The sequence below is a fragment of the Giraffa tippelskirchi genome, chromosome 1 (genome assembly GCF_054371585.1).
Source record: "Giraffa tippelskirchi isolate mGirTip1 chromosome 1, T2T-mGirTip1v1.2.pri, whole genome shotgun sequence".
Classification (NCBI taxonomy): domain Eukaryota; kingdom Metazoa; phylum Chordata; class Mammalia; order Artiodactyla; family Giraffidae; genus Giraffa; species Giraffa tippelskirchi.
The window spans coordinates 111088903-111106425 of NC_137275.1; the positions used below are offsets into that span (position 1 = coordinate 111088903).

The 17523-nt window shown below is 37.1% G+C and overlaps 2 protein-coding genes across 9 annotated transcripts in view; one reads left to right on the plus strand and one right to left on the minus strand.

Moving 5' to 3' along the window:
• Positions 1 to 17523, plus strand: part of LOC145506702 (uncharacterized) — a 102702-nt gene that overhangs the window by 59466 nt on the left and 25713 nt on the right. Inside the window, exons 2-4 of one of the 8 annotated variants that reach the window (XM_081491978.1) lie at positions 7192 to 7375; positions 8171 to 8435; positions 10484 to 10606. The exons of 4 other annotated variants lie outside the window; for them this stretch is intronic. In XM_081491978.1, coding sequence (XP_081348104.1) covers positions 7192 to 7236 — 45 coding nt within the window. In that variant the 3' untranslated portion in view covers positions 7237 to 7375; positions 8171 to 8435; positions 10484 to 10606. The remainder of the gene's footprint in view (positions 1 to 7191; positions 7376 to 8170; positions 8436 to 10483; positions 10607 to 17523) is intronic. 3 more of the 8 variants (XR_014054205.1, XM_081491969.1, XM_081491983.1) reach the window with 3 other exon arrangements.
• LOC145505927 (neurotrypsin-like) overlaps positions 1 to 17523 on the minus strand; it is a 73651-nt gene that overhangs the window by 35533 nt on the left and 20595 nt on the right. Inside the window, 4 exon segments of the mRNA XM_081489284.1 lie at positions 29 to 170; positions 2227 to 2405; positions 9456 to 9606; positions 14200 to 14378. Of these exon segments, the coding sequence (XP_081345410.1) occupies positions 29 to 170; positions 2227 to 2405; positions 9456 to 9606; positions 14200 to 14378 (651 nt within the window).

A 17523-nucleotide genomic window follows, 5' to 3' on the forward strand; every position in this document is an offset into this window, starting at 1 on the left:
TTAGCTATCTCATATCAATAGATCTTACTTAAATCCCAGCTGTCAGCAAACCACATAGGTATTAAGATCAGTCCAGCCATCATTACAGACAGTCCCCCACTGTCCCCTGTAATACACTTCCAGGCGACGCTCATGGCTGCCTTTACCACCTGCAAGTCTGATGACGCCATCTGCGACAAGAAGAAGACACGGAGACTGAGCAAATAATGATCAGAAAAAGGCAGAGCAACATTGTAATTTCATGAGAAATATCATCCTACCCAGATCTCTCTCGAGGCCTTTTTTTAAACTCCTATTAGAATTGTCCTTGGTAGCTCGGACAGTAAAGAGCCTGTCTGCAATGCTGGAGACCTGAGTTCAATCCCTGGATCGGGAAGATACCCTGGAGAAGAAAATGGCACCCCACTCCAGGATTCTTCCCATGAACCGAAGAGCCTGGAGGACTACGGTCCATGGGGTGGCAAAGAGTCATTCACAGCTGAAGCAACTAAGCACACAAGCATAGAACTGTGCTCAGTGATCTGAGATCATTAACGGGATTGTTCTTGAACAAAGTCATAACACATATCGGTCCTAACAAACTACTTCCCTTTTATTTCTACTCTTGTGTCTAACTAGAAAAATATACTCTGATATAATTCCAAAGTAACTATTTAGATTTCTTCAGATTAAATAATACTTGGGAAATTTCTTATGGTTTTAATCTCCTTAAAAGTATGAGCAATATTTGTCACTTTAATTTAAAAAGTATAAAAACACAGTAACTTGGAAATAGCTGAAAAATTTAACTGTGAATGAAAAAATACTGAAATATGAAGACAGAAAAAGCTACTCTGGTTAAAGAGTGATCTATCATGTCAAAATATTTATTACTATTCCTTAGGCATTCATAAAGGATTTCCTGGTGGCTCAGATGGTAAAGAATCCACCTGCAATGCAGGAGACCCAGGTTCAATTCCTGAGTTGGGAAGATCCCCTGGAGAAGGGAATAAAAACTAGGGTGCATGTTTTGCCTGTGTTCTTTTATCGATAATACAAATCTAAATTTCAGTCTTCTGAAATTAAATGAATACTTAATTCCCAGAAAATCCTGTAAAAAGCTTCTAAGCAGATACACAATATAATAAATTCATTCCCCAAAAAGTATAAGAGGCCATTTCCATCCAAAATAATCCAAACACTGTCCCTCTTCCCAAATGAAATATATAAATAATCTTGGGAGAAAGTCATACTTTTCATGAATCTCTGGGATCATTCAAAGTAAATTAAGGTCTCCTAGCAACAGAATCATTATTAATGTAAAATTTCACTGTTTGCAAAGCATTGTTACACCTGTTACCTCATTTGACCATCCCAGCAACAGTACAAGACTATCCTCATTTGAAAGAGGAGGAAATGGAGGCTCAAGAAGATGAAGTGCTCTGGCTTACAATCTGGTATAAATTTTCTATTTGTTTTGTGTATAAATGGGTTATTCTAATAAAACAACAGTGTATACAGAGCTATGTAAATAAAAAAGTAGACCTTCAGCATTTCACAGTCTGTCAGAAGTATTTCATTTGACTTTTTTAAAGAAATATTAAAGCCTTAATTTTTTTCTTCAAGCTCTTTTTGCTATAGAAACAACAGATTTGTGTTGACCCAACTTCTCTTGCCCATCCATTTCTCTCTTCTTCCCCTCAAACATTTAAGTACATACACATACACTCATTTGCACTCAGACATGTCCTTCTTGCAACACAAGACATAGCTTGACAAGCATGCTGTGATTTGGAACAGTCTGAATATTCAGCACAGCAAAGGTTAACCTGGTTCTTTAATAGTGTGCTTTAATCAACAATCCCATCAAAATAGTTTTACCAGCTATAAACACATTCTGAGAGTCAAGACAGGCTAATAAATGAATGGACTAAATGTATAATTATAAAATCTAACATCCTAAATGTAGCATTGTACACTGATTCTGACTACTAGGTACTATATATTGCAACAAGATCATATATTCTTAATTACTTTATAGGATTGTGTAGCTTTCAACTGAAAAATTCAGAAATATCTATAAATAAAGAGATAGCATTATAATATACAGTGTATATTCTTTTTATGTCTTATTTGGGGGATTTATTTGTAAGTTCATTTAGTAATATCAGCTAAATTGAGAAGGGAAGTTAAGCCCAAATACGGGCGAAGGCAAGAGTGGCTAGGTTGACAGGGTGAAGTTCCTACCTGTTAGAGGGGTACAGGACACTCCAGCATCTTCTTCATGGTCACAGTTATGCTCTCCCCAGGAACTCTTTGGACACTGCTCAATAGAAAGCTCATTCCCAGTGCAGCGTACTTCATCCAACATTACTGGGCCAGACCCTTCCCCAAAATACGCCTGTTTCCACGCTTTGGCAATGCCACTGAACAAACATAAGAACATAAGTCAGATTGAAGGTTAGTCTGACCTGTTTCTTCTTTTGCCTCTGGCAAAGGTAAACTTATGATTAATTTATAATTTTCCGTATCAATTCACTCCACTGTATCTATCTTGGTCCATAAAGTACCAAACTAAGAATGAAAGAGCTACAAGCTAGAGTCTGGGGCCCTGATGACTGTGGAACCACCGTACCAACCTTGAATTAACTATCTCCGGTCTCCAGAGAGAGAAATAGACTCTTGTCTTTGTTGTTGTTGTTCAGCCACGCGGTCACGTCTGACCCTTTGCAACCCCATGGACTGCAGCACACCAGGCCTCCTTGTCCCTCACCATCTCCCAAAGTGTGCCCAAGTTCATGTCCATTGCATCAATGATGCTGGACAGCCATCTCATCCTCTGATGACCTCTTCTCCTTCTGCCCTCAATCTTTACCAGCATCAGGGATTTTTCCAGTGAGTCAGTTGTTCACATCAGATGACCAAAAGACTGGAGTTTCAGCTGCAGCATCAGTCCTGCCAACAAATATTCAGTGTCGATTTCCCTTAAGATTGACTGGTTTGATCTCCTTGCTGTCCAAGTGACTTTTAGGAGTCTTCTCCAGCACCACAGTTTGAAGGCATCAATTCTTCGGTGCTCCGCCTTCTTTACAGTCCAGTTCTCACAACCGGACATGACCACTGGCAAGACCATATCCTTGACGATACGGACCTTTGTCGGCAGAGTAATGTCTCTGCTTTTTAACACATGGTCTAGGTTTGTCACAGCTTCCCTGCCAAGAAGCAAATATCTACTGATTTCATGGCTGCAGTCACCGTCCACAGTGATTTTGGAGCCCAAGAAGAAGAGATCTGCCACTGCTTCCACCTTTTCCCCCTCTCTTTGCCATGAAGGAATGGGGCTGGATGCCATCATCTTAGCTTTTTTAATATTTAGTTTTAAGCCAGCTCTTTCACCCTCCTCCTTTGCCCTCATCAAGAGGCTCTTTAATTCCTCTTTGCTTTCTGCCATTAGAGTGGTATTATCAGCATATCTGAGGTTGTTGATGTTTCTCCTGACTGTTTTGATTCCAGCTTGTAACTCATCCAGCCTGGCATTTCTCATGTCTTGTTTAAGCCATGGTTATTTTCAGTTCTCTGTTACTCATGGTCAAACATCTCTTCACTCAAATTTATTTGACTAAATTTACTTCTCTCACAATTCAAAGTGACACCATATTCTCTAGAACCCCAGATTTCAATGAAGAAGATCATGATTGCCTGTCAAAATGATAAATGACTTCAGAAATTGTATCTTCAGCCTTTTTCAGCCATTTAATTCTTAGACTAGAGAATTTATATTTTTAGTTTGCTTTTCAACGATACTGCATCTATTCCCCATTATTTAAGTTGCCTTTTTCTCCTTACATTATAACTATCTTGAGAATTTAAAACCAAAACAGGAATGCAATTTTGATATATGTAATTCAAATTTTACTATCCAGAAATAAGGTTTTATCAGAACAAAGCCACACTCATTCCCAAATTATTGTCTGTGGCTGCTTTTGCACTACACAAAAGCTCAGTGGAGTAATTGGAAAGTCTAAAATATTCACTATCTGTCCCTTTACGGAAAATGTTTGCTGACCCTTGCTCGAGAGGAAAGAGATTAATGAAAGCAAATATGGAAACTGATTTAGAGAACACTGAAAGCTGGAGAGTAGAAGCAGAAGAGACAGGATGACTAATGCAGGCCATGGGGAAGCCAGATAGGAGCAGAGTTTTAGAGAAAGGCAGATTGACCGTCTCTTGGGTCTCTGCCCTGTGACAATTGCTAGAAAAGAAAAAGACCTGTCAAAGAAAATTTCAGTGAGTATAATTCCTTGAGGCAAGACTAGGTGCTAAAATAAAACCAGGGACCAATATGAGAGAAAATAAAATTTGATCCCAAACTCAGAAACAAAAAATAAACTCCAGATGGTTTCAAAATTTAAATAGAAAGAAGGAAAGAAAGGGAGGAAGGAGGGAAAGAGGAAGACAAGATGACTAAAAAGTTAATACAATGCAATGAAATAATAATAACATAGTTCTTATAACCTTGGTAATAAGGGAATTTCCTGAGCAAGATGAAAAACCAAGAAATCAGAAAACAAAGACTAAAAAAAGTTAAACTTATAAATTTGAACTATGTAATAAATAAACCAAACACATAAATTTGAACTATTGTATGGCAAAATACACCACAACCAGATCAAAAGGCAAAGAAGGTGAAAGATATATTTGTAAAATATAACAGCAATCAAATAAAAAAAATTCCTAGAAGTAAATAATCATAATTTATTATTATCATAATAAAAGAAAAAACGACCAACATCAAAAATAGGGTAATGGAGACAAACAAGCTATTTACAGAAGAAGAAATACCCATGGCCACTGAGCATATTGTAAGATGCTCAACTTACAGTGATCAAATTAAAACAGTTAGAATGCATTTTTACATATCCTTAAAATCCTTTGCACTAAAAATCTAGGCTAAAAGATTAAAAACTAAAGGCTTTCTATTCCCAAGAAAAAAATAACAAACCTAAAATACTCATTACTTGGGAGTGACTTGAGACAGGCTGGACAGAGTAACTGAAATACATTGCATTTCAAATATGTCAAAGATGTGGTAGAGGTTCTAGGAAAAAGCAAAAGCCCTGATTAACAGCCTCTAAACTGTGTTCCTTCCTTAAGGGAGAACACTAGATGGGAGATCAGAAGCCCCGGATAGTGACTCTGGGGAAAATCACCTATGTTATAATGCAGCCTTAAAACATCATTTGGGTGTTTTATTTTCTTCCTTATGCATCTCCATATTTTCCATTGTTTACAACCATTATTTTAATGATCACAAAAATGTTTAATTAAAATAAACTAATCAGAAAAATTAATGCAATAAATTCAAGAACCAAACAAAACAAAAAAAACACTAAGAAATCATGATGTAAAGCAAACTAGGTTTCCCAGCTAATTTTGGAGTTCATTAAAAATTAAGATGATATTTATAAATTCACACAGTCCTTCAGCCTATTTCCTGGTGTCCTGGACTGTATTAGCTTTCAGGGGAATACCAAAGAAATGGATGACTCTGCCGTTTAAGACATTGTCTAATACCAGGGAAAGCAACATGAGACTCATGGTTTGTTAAAGGCTAATAAGTACTATGTAAATTTGATAAAGTTGTGTGTTCTCTTCCCTTCCATTATGAAAAGTATGTCCACATCAGCCCTGGCAGTTCATTTGTAGTAACAGTCCCAGTTTTACTACTTTCTCACCATCTGACCACAGAATAAATTTGTGGAATAGGGGTTTTCTGATATAATGCATCGATTTATTAGGTTATTTTATGCAAAGCTGTTTGACCTACACAGCAGCAATCCCCAATAGACACCGAACTGATCCTATGTCTGATCCGTATCCAAAACATTCCTAAACCTATTTAGCTAATCTGATTGTATTCATATAAAATTTGTCTGTTTTTCATAGAAAAAGAGCAAATAAAAAATACCACCTGACTAACTCAATCCCTGGATTTAGCTACTACTTTGAATAGACACAGAATGGAGTTAGGCAATTCTATTGTGTAAAAAGAATTACTTGCTAGGTTATAAAAGATTGGTTCTTTGACAGCAAATATCATTTTGTGACACATAACATTTGGATGAAAAACTCATTTTTACTGGTCAATAGTCCATATTTCTTTCTGGAAAACAATCCCCTCTATCTCCAATAATGATATTTTGAAGTATACTGAATGATTACTGTATCCCAGACACTGGTCTAACAGCTTCAAATGTATTAACTTTTTCAATCCTCCCTACAACCCCATGATGTTATTACCCACTGTTTACAGATGAGGAAACTGAGTTGCAGAAGTTAAACAATTTGCCCAGCATTAGATAGTAAAATTTGTCTGGCTTTAGAGCAGACTCTGAAACACTTTACTTTCTTTCAGTCTCTTGGGGCATTTTCAGTGATGTGTCTGTGGCACATTAATATATAGTCTGTCTAAAACATGCTCATCATCAATTTCCTCCTACAATAAACTTTTCTCCCTTGACTTCCCTATTTCTTTCAGCTTGTATTCATATTTATTCTTATTAATACCTGCCTATTTTGCAAACAGTGTAACATGAAATGAAAAATCCTACCTTGGGAGCCACAAATCTCAAGATTCCAGTCTTCATTCACAGTATAATTTGGGGACTTTGAGTAATCTCAGAGAGTCTAACTTTCTCATCTGTTAAATAAGGCCTCCTTTCTGCTCAATAATTGGACATACTAATAATGTTTATAAAGTATTTTAAAAATTAATAAACAATAAAATAAGAGAACAAATAAATATTTAAAAAGAGCATGAGAAGAATTTTTATTTTGACCACGGAATAATATGGTTCTTTCTTTAAGATAATTTTATAGCCAAAAAAAAAACCTAAGAAGAAAAAAGCGCTCAAAAATTTAAAATTCTTATGTAAATTATGGCATATCCACAAAATAAAATATGATGTCACAGTTCCATGAGCAGCTATGCTTTTAAGAGTTCTGAAAGACATAGGAAATGCTTTAATGTTAAGTGCACAAAAGGAACTCCAATTAAAATGTCTCTATCTGAAACTTCACTGCATATGTATGCATTCTCAAGTTCAATTTTCTAACACTTGGCTTCTTCCTTTCCTAATCCTCATGTTTCTCTGAGTTCTGGATTAATCAAATTTAAATATCTTAAGTACAGTTATTCCTTTTGTGTTTTAGGACGCTTGCCAGCTACCAAAATCTACAGCCACCATTAAAAGATGAGGGTCAACAAAGACAGCATCTCACAAAGAAATTGTAACCAGCACTCCAGGGAGGCATGATATAGTTTCCCTTTGGGAATTCAACAAAGCAAGTACCACTGAGATGAAACATGCAACATTAAAAATTATTGCATCTGAAAGTACTGTGCCTTTAAGTGAGCAAAACAAATTCTAGGGGAAGAGCACTTGCAGAATACTGCTGTACTGCAAGGTTATGAGAGAAGTAGAAAATCAAAGTAAAGAAAAACAAAGCAAAAGAACAGCATCAGCTCAGATCCTAGGGTACTTAATAATAAAAAAAAAATCTCCACCAAGCTAGATTGTTGGTTATTACACAGGCTTGTGGAAGATCTTTGCTGTCTTGAATATTTGAAGATATTTTTCCTTTTCATCACTTCTCCAAACACAAATCTCCTCATACAAAAGATGGCAGCGAGCAAATGCTTGAGAAAGATGTAAACACTTTACTCAACCCATACATATGTTCAACATTAATACAGTCTTCCTTGTGATTCTATCTCTACATTCTTTCCATGCAGTAGACTATTGTTTGTCAACACAGTCTTTGTTTGAGAACTGTTTATGTAAGTGAAAAAAAAAAAAAATCTTGGCTCTCAAGAAAGAACTCTACATTACAACATGAATTTTTAGACTCACTTTTAAAACTATGAAAGTGAAAGTGTTAGTTGCTCAGTGGTATTCAACTCTTTGAGACCCCACAGACTATAGCCCGCCAGGCTCCACTGTCTATGGAATTCTCCAGGCAAGAATACTGGAGTGGGTTATCATTTCCTCCTCCAGGGGATCTTCCCAACCCAGGGATCGAACCCAGGTCTCTTGAGTATCCTGCATTAGCAAGTGGGTTCTTTACCAGTAGCGCCACCTGGGAAGCAAATACTTGAGTGATGTTTATCTAATCAAACTTTTGGATCTAGCCTCCCATTTCAGAAGTTACAAGAACCAGAATGAGACAAATTCAGAAGGGAGGATATTCTACAAACCAACTGGTGTGGTCTTTGGTCTCTGCAACAAGTCAGTGTTAGGAAAAACAAGAAACTGTTCTGGATTAAAAGACTTTGGGGGTATAACGTCCAGATGCACCACAAGGCCCTGGGCTAAATTCTGCTACAGAGAAACCATCCGTCAAGGACATGGTGGGAACACCTATGGAAATCTGAATATTACAGGATATTAAACAATGTAAGAATGATTACCACTGACATTAGTTGTGATGATAATTTGGCTATGTAGGACAATGTTCTTATTTTTAAAAGGTGAAGTATACACTGAAGTATTTAGAGGTAAAATGTTGAAACACCTTTATTTTGTTTTAAAATACTTTAATATTAACCTACAGTTTTGAAAAAGTGGGAGGGGAGGGGTCAGTTGCAAAAACAATTGCAAAAAAATTACGGTTCAAGGTTCAAAAATCATGCTCCAGTGTCAAAGACTATGCTTAACTGGACAAAGTGAAACAAGAACTGAGAAGACTTAATTTTGAGAGGTCTCCACATCAACCCACCCCTACCTGCCACAACATGCTAAATAATTTTTTTCCAATTTAAAGTAAAATATCAACTTCAGAAGATCTGCCAGTATAATTTCAGAGAAACTTTTAGGCCTGCTATACCAATGTTCAAAATCACTAAAGACAAGGATCAGAGGATACACAATTATACCATACTATTCCAAAGTAACCATAACTAAAGCAACATATAATATTGGTTTTCTGTCTTTATTCCACAAGCTTCATTGCCATATCCTGCATAGGAATTATTTCCTTTGAACATTAATAAACATTCTTTGTTCTAAGCACATACCTAACAAATAAGGAGCAAAGGGCAAAAGTTTAGACGATATTTGGGGGAAAGAAGTTGAACTTCAGTTAAAGCCTCACAACTAGTTTCATCATATGACTTTGGTAAGTTACTGCAGTTGACCGTGCTAGTTACTACCTGGGAGTCCTATAAAGGCTCCTGATAAAAAGTGGTAAAAGGCTTAAGGTTCTTAAGGATACAAAATCAGTTGAATTCAGATACAAACAGGTTAGATCTATAGGTACATAGACATTCTCTTCAAGGAGACTACCGCCAAATACAATGATCAAAAAGGTGGCTTTTTCTACTTGTTCAAAGAAATGTGCAATTTAAACACACCTATCTTTGGGTATGGAAGTAATAAACTTAGAAATGTAAGCAAAACAAAAGAAGAAGAACCAACCTCAGACCCAGCTGCCTGCAGACCACTTCTGCATCTGCATCATCCCACTGGTCGTCACAGACTGTCCCCCACTGACCGGCATGGTAGACCTCCACTCGGCCCTCACGCACACTGCTCCCCCCAGCAAGGCGCAGGATGGGGAACGCAGGGCCTGCGATATGAAATTAACAACAAATTAAACCTACACATTCATACTGAGCTATAGAAGATCAGGTATATTCTATTTCTTTGCCATTCTCAATCATAAAGTTATATTTAATAAGCCACTTCAGCAATATGGACATACCCACGCATGTCTAATATATTTTATGATAATCTCAACTGATTAAAATCCTCCAACTTGAATTACATTCATACAAATAGCTGTCAAGAGGAAGCAGTCTAAATTCACTTTTTCCCGAGGACCTCAGAAACCAGAAAAGACACACTCAAAACTGCAGTTATTGGAAATCCATTTGATTTTTATGGTATTGTGGGGGATAGCATTGATTTTTTATTTACAGTAACTTGAGAATTACCAACATGTAATTATTAAGAATGGCACTTATATCTATGACATACTTGCTTTCAGCATAGAAATATTTCTACATTTGTAGAGATCAAGTCAAAGTTAACATTATCACATTATAAGAAGCTGGTGGACATCACAGCCAGTACCTTCAAAAAACAATATTGAAGATTCATTTGTGTATGAATCAGTTCATCATTTGTGTATGAATCAATTCATTCTCTGTGAAGAATACCAGAGGCTTCCCCATGCAAATTCCTTATTATAGTCTACAATGCCCTTATCTAGCTTCATCAGTTTTTTAATTTTTCTCTCTTTTTCTTAGTCTAGAATTGAGGACACAGGGAACGCCTTTCCCTTTCACTCAAGTACTTCAGATACCCAGCTATGTAGAAGGCATGTAATAAATATTTGTTGACTGACTGGATTGGCAAACGATGACTAAAAGCCTAGAAAGAATATCCCAAACAACGAAAAATAACTATTGATATCCACTCCTTCAATTCTGTTTCTTAAACAGCTGTTAGGCAGAGAGGCACTGCACAAATGCTACCCTTAAGAAGTATATTGCCTCGGGATATGGACAACATGAGTACAGATGGGAGACCATTGAGAAGGCCCTGCAGGGGTTCAGATGCAAAAGGTGCTCGCCCACCCCCGGAGGAAATTAGGGAATCTCTTCTAAAGGAGCTGTAGCTGAGAGGGCCAAGATGATGGATGGGACTTCATAAGTTCTACATGGGGGATGTGCACTTCAGACAAAATGAACCGAATGAACACAAGCATAGAAACACAAAGCTGTATGTGTTTGGGAAACAGAACGGCCCTCTAATTTTTCTGGAATAAAGAATGTGAGATGGTCAAAGGTTCAGAACAGGCTGGGTCCCTATTAGGAAATTTAGTGTTATCTTTTGCCAAATACTCATCATTTATCCACATGAAATATGCTTCTAATTCCTCCACAGTATAAGCAGCTATCAATAAATGGTACTTGGACATTCATATTTATATTCAAATATCACACCAGAGAAGGGATTTAGATTAGCAAACATGTACATATACTCATACTCTGATATTTGTAACACAGTTTTCTTACATAAGTCAACTAGCACTTGTAATTTGGAAAAGGATAAAGGTAGGTTTAATAAACATAACTGTTCTCAACAGTATATAGCAGCTTCTTATAATTAATGACTGCTGAATTATGACAAGAAACCTAAATTTACATGTTACTATGTTTTTCTTTTAAGAAGCTTGGAAAATATAGAAACAAACCAATAGAAACAGCATAAATTTCTTAAACTATTATATCCTTCTCTGCTTCTCCTCTCCCCACCTCCATAGTAAGCTTGGAGAAAACAGAAAAAAAAAAAAAAATTTAAAAGGAAATTTAAAATTATCTACAACCTAGAAACATTATGGCATAATTACCTTACATTTTTTTAAACGTTGTGCTTTATTTTTAAATGTAGTTTTTACACTGGTTGTATAAGTATTTGTGAAAATATAGAGAAGCTCAAAGACAAAATTTAGTCACCATCTCACATCTTCCCAATAAATACACGCACAAAAAAAAAATCACTTGAAAGAAATTTCAGTGAAGTAGTTGACTCGTATTTAACTTATGGATAAATAAAACTCCCAGACATTTTCATTTATACTGATATTTCCTATGTCCAATACAAAGATACGATCTTCTACTTTGTAAGTGTTGGAAAAGTACTAAATGCCAAGATGCTAAATGTAAATTCCAAACTAAAAGAAAGTATTAATGTTAAAGGTCTGCTGCTGTGCCTTAAGATAGACTCAGTGTTTGCTGATTTGAGCTATTTGTTTTCATATTCTCATTTAATTTACCATAAAAGCATATTTTTTCATTCTCACTTCTAATTTATCTCAACCTTCGATATTTTATATATGCTTACATCAACCTTAAATTTATCTTTGCAGCCAGAGCATAAACAAGTGGATAGATTATAGAGAATGGAGAGCTTTTTTAAAAAAAGAGTAGACAGAGAGCCTGAAAAAAATATACTGACTTCCCATTGTTGTTAGAATTAAATGCAGGCTTTTAGAGTACTACAAACTGTATGTGTGTATAACTGAGTCATTTTGCTGTACACCAGAGACTGGCACAACACCGTAAATCAAATTAAAAATAAAATAAAGTACTATGAAACCCTGAAAAAAAAAAAGGATTGTTTTCAAAAATTTACTTACTTCACTACTTGAAAAATGTTAACATACTTTATCAGTTCAGTTGAACACAGAATACAAGCAATGTCTACAAAAAGCAGTGCACTGTTGAGCCCGATGCACAGCATCCCTGATGTAGCAATGTGTAAACATGTGTTTGCCACAAGTAGGATTACCAAGAGGTGGAGAGGCAAAGGAAGAAAAGGAAAAACTTACAAGACATAAAGACTTAGAATGCACCTTGCATCCACAAAAGGACTGTAGCTCTCCAAGCACACACTTGTGTGATATCTTGCACCATTTCCATTGGTTCTTCCAGTCAGTTCACAGGAATGACCCTAGCTTGGATCTTCCTATGTTTTGCAGAGGGAGTGTGTCAATTCCTTCCCTGATACTTGTACTCAATCAGAAACCATTGCCCTCGGCTGTCTGCTGGCATTCTAAGACCTGGGACATCTGATCACGCTACTATCGCCAAGAAAATCCAAAAAGGTGTGATAGCCACAGGTTGTGGTCACACGTTAAAACAATCACGGACCCCAGAAAACCCACCCACAATTGTGAAACTAAAAGCCTAGAAAGAATATCCCAAACAAGGAAAAATAACTAGCAAAGGGAGCTTCTCCCGCTGCTTCCGTTCACATGATCATACACACATCTGTATACCAAAACCACATACTAATCACCAATGCTGCAGATGGTGACTGCAGTCATAAAATTAAAAGATGCTTCCTCCTTGGAAGGAAAGTTATGACCAACCCAGGCAGCATATTAAAAAATAGCGACATTACTTTGCCAACAAAGGTCCATCTCGTCAAGGCTAAGGTTTATCCAGTAGTCATGTATGGATATGAGAGTTGGACTATAAAGAAAGCTGAGCGCCGAAGAATTGATGCTTTTGAACTGTGGTGTTGGAGAAGACTCTTGAGAGTCCCTTGGGCTGCAAGGAGATCCAACCAGTCCTTCCTAAAGGAGATCAGTCCTGGGTGTTCATTGGAAGGACTGATGTTGAAGCTGAAGGTCCAATCCTTTGGCCACCTGATGAGAAGAGCTGACTCATTTGAAAAGACCCTGATGCTGGGAAAGACTGAAGGCAGGACGAGAAGGGGACAACAGAGGATGAGATGGTTGGATGGCATCACTGAGTCAGTGGAGATGAGTTTGAGTAAACTCCGGGAGTTGGTGATGGACAGGGAAACCTGGCATGCTGCGGTCCATTGGATCGCGAACAGTCAGACACGACTGAGCGACTGAACTGAACTGAATGCCTAGGACATCATGCATAGGAGCCCTTATCCAAGGTAGCGATTTGTTTTATGGAATGTGCTATCTTCAAAGAATAATGCTAATAACTATGATTCTATTCTATTTTATAAAGTGAAAACATTTTATTATAGTTTCTGTATTTTATATTTGGTTTCAAGATGACTTTTAACTTGATTCCATCACAATTTTTCATTACCCAAATAAGTGTTTCATATACAGTATATAATAATCCTATAAACAAATTATATTAAAACAGAAAATATGTGAAGTGAGGTCAGGGCTTCTCAGGCGGTCCAGTGGTTAAGAGTTTGCCTTGCAATGCAGGGGACACCAGTTCAAACCCTGGTCTAGGAAGATCCCACATGCTAGGGGGCAGTTAGGTGCAAGCATCACATCTACTAAAGCCTGCATGATCTAGAGCCTGTGCTCCACAGCAAGAAAAGCCACCTCAATCAATGAGAAGCCCGTGCACTGCAACTAGAGAGTAGCCCCCACTTACTGCAACTAGAGAGAGCCCGTGCACAGCAGTCAAGACTCGGTGCAATCAAAAAAATTTTTAATTAAAAAAAAAAAAAACAACTGAGTTCAAATGGAAATCCGACTGTTACATGAATTCCTTTGAAGACTAATTAGATTGTTGATAGACTATGATGATTCAGACTCAGGTCTGTATTTCAACGCTTAGGAAAACATTCAACTAAGACATGTTTTTCATCTGGAATGCTGAAAACAGAATAAAAGTAAAGCAAGGGAATAAAAATTTTTTTTTTTCACCATGGGAAAAGCTACACAGGTCAGCAGCTGCCATCTTCTCAGAACATGCCCTGCCCTGCCAGATGTCTTTTTCACAAAGCAGTATATTTTCTTCATCTCCTCTGCAACGGACATTGCTCCAATAAACGGGAATAAGGCCCAGTTCAGAAAACGGGGTTTGTTTTGCGACTCCTTTTCCTCTGGAAGTACAATGCTCAAGGTTAGGTTTATCAAATGTAGGCTAACTTTTATCAAAGCACAAGGGTTTTAAAAAAATTGAAAAAGTCAAAAAAGGTGGATGTGGAAGAAAAAGACAAACATAATGGATTATGTAAATTTCAAGGAAATCAAAATATTAGATCAGAACAGGGTGATTATCTATGGCAATCTTTCTAATTAACCTTGAATAATGCTAGGCATGTGCCTTTATCTACAGCTGATTTTAGAAGAAAATGGGCAAATACTACAGACATAAAACAGGAGTCTGGATGGTTATATGGAAGAAGTGTGTCTGTCATGTGATCTAGTGGGACTTGGATTCTAGTCTGCACTCAGCTGCAAATTACTCTAACACGTCTCTAAGTCCTTCCTTCTGATACATGAAAGAAGTCTGGATGCTTGAAGATTCTTTCCTATTCCAATATTTTAGGCTGTCATTTTCAAAACAATTATTATTGCCACATCTAAGCAAGGTAATATCAAGAGAGGCAATCCATTCCCATTTTTAAAAAATTTATATATATATAATAGTATTTGCTAATGAACTTTTGAAATCAATTGAGAAAACTCATCTAGTCTACATACTTTTAACCTCTAATATGTACAAAGCTTAAATTAAATTTTTAAAAGATTAAATGCTTATCTGAATAACATGATGATCTCTAGAACTGTCTCCATGCTACAGCTTCCATTAACCCAACAATAAATATTTGGGGTGTATCTAAAATATGAATCTGTCTTGACAGCAATAAAGCCAGGTTGCTCTGCTCTTATTTGAAATTCTTTTTTATTAATGGACTACTAAGAGATGACAGAAGGAATCAGATCAGCTTATCTGAAGTTTATGTTTGCATAAAGATAGTTTACATTCTTTTATCAATCAAGGGAGGGAAGTCGCTCAGTCGTGTCCGACTCTTTGCGACCCCGTGGGCTCTAGCCTACCAGGCTCCTTCGTCCATGGGATTCTCCAGGCAAGAATACTGGAGTGGTTTGCCATTTCCTTCTCCAGGGGATCTTCCCGACCCAGGGATCGAACCCAGGTCTCCCGCATTGGAGGCAGACGCTTTAACCTCTGAGCCACCAGGGAAGTCCCTTATCAATCAAGAGGATCTCTGTAATTCACATCTCCACTACAGAGCTTGTTTTGTTTTAAAATTTTTTAGAAAATTTTATTGGCATATAGTTGATTTAGTGTTGTATCTGCTGTACAAAAAAGTGAATCAGTTATGCATATACACATATCCATTCTTTCTGCTGTACAAAAAAGTGAATCAGCTATGCATATACATATATCCATTCTTTTTTAGATTATTTTCCCATATAGGTCATCACAGAGCACTGAGTAGAGTTCCCTGTGCTATAAAATAGGTACTTATTAATTATTTATTTTATATATAGTAGTGTGTATATATCAATCCCAATCTCCCAATTTATCCCTCCCTACTGTCCCCCCTTAGTAATCATAAGATTGTTTTCTACATCTGTAATTCTATTTTGTAAATAAGTTCATTTGTACCATTTTTGTTTTCTTATGTCAGTCTCATAGAAAATTTCATTCTTCCCTGCTTTTCAGGGATAATAAAAGCACAGGTAGAAAGGTCCATGAAGGAAGACACTGACATCAACCTACAAATTGTTACACCTTCAGGCTGTCAAAGAAAAAGCATCAAGCCAACATTCTTTGTGACTTGCCCAACCAGCCAAGGACTGTTTGCCAAACAAACCACTGGGGATAAAATCAGTAATTAACATGCTAACACCATAACTCTTTGTAGGCTCTCTCCTCTTGCTTTTATCCTGATTTATTTCAACCCTCATTGTAAAAAATTAGTGAGTTGTAGCTGAACTTAACTAATTGTTTAGTTAACTAACTTAACTAATCGTTGTTTAGTTGCTAAGTTGTGTCTGACTCTTTGCAATCCCATTTACTGTAGCCCGCCAGGTTCCTCTGTCCATGGGATTTCCCAGCAAGACAACCGGAGCAGGTTGCCACTTCCTTCTCTAGGGGCTCTTCCTGACCTAGAGATAGAACTTGCATCTCTTGCACTGGCAGGTGGATTCTTTACCGATAAGCCACCAAGGAAGCCTAATTAAGTATTGTTGTTGTTGTTCAGTCGCTCAGTCGTGTCCAATTCTTTGAGACCTTAAGGACTGCAGCACACCAGGCTTCCCTTTCCTTCACCATCTCCAGTAGCTTGCTCAAATTCATGTCCATTGAGTCGGTGATGCCATCCAACCATCTCATTATCCCCTTCTCCTTCTGCCTTCCATCTTTCCCAGAATCAGGGTCTTTTCCAATCAGTCAGCTCTTCACATCAGGTAGCCAAAGTACTGGAGCTTCAGCTTCAGCATCAGTCCTTCCAATGAATATTCAGGGTTGATTTCCTTTAGGATTGCCTGGTTTGATCTCCTTGAGTATAAGGGACTCTCAAGAGTATTCTCCAACACCACAGTTGGAAAGCATCAATTAAGTATTACATTAACCCTATTTGCTACTCTAATAGAATCAAAAGTCTGAATAAAACTTAAGCCTGCAAGGTTCGCCTGTACTAAATACTAATTTCCCACCTTCCGAGTGAGAAGACAGGAAACGGGCAAATTAAAATTCTTACTGATTTGACTGCACTTGACTAACCTTTTCATTTGTGTCATCACATTAGATATTACCACTCATTGATTATTAATCTAAAATATTTGCAAATAGAAAGCTTTTCTTTCAGGCCTTTTAACCTTTATTTTTTTCATAACAAGATATTTTCCAAGCTTTTTAAAGATCCTTGGTGATAAAGGTCAAGAAAAATATAGGGCATGTATACTTGGAAAAAATAAATGATACAGAAAAGCAGAACAATAACAACAACAAAAAAAAACCATTAATTCCAAAATGGAAACTTCTGCTCCTGGGAAACCCCTTGAGACAAAGCATAAAGGTACTGGGCATGGTGGGAGTCAGTGTACACCAGTCCATTTTAAGGAGAGTGCCTAGGGTCAGGCTGAAAGCATGAGGAGAAGAGGGTGAGAGAGGATGAGATGGTTGGATGGCATCACTGACTCAATGGACATGAGTTTGAGTAACTCCGGGATTTGGGGATGGATAGGGAGGCCTAGTGTGCTGCAGTCCATGGA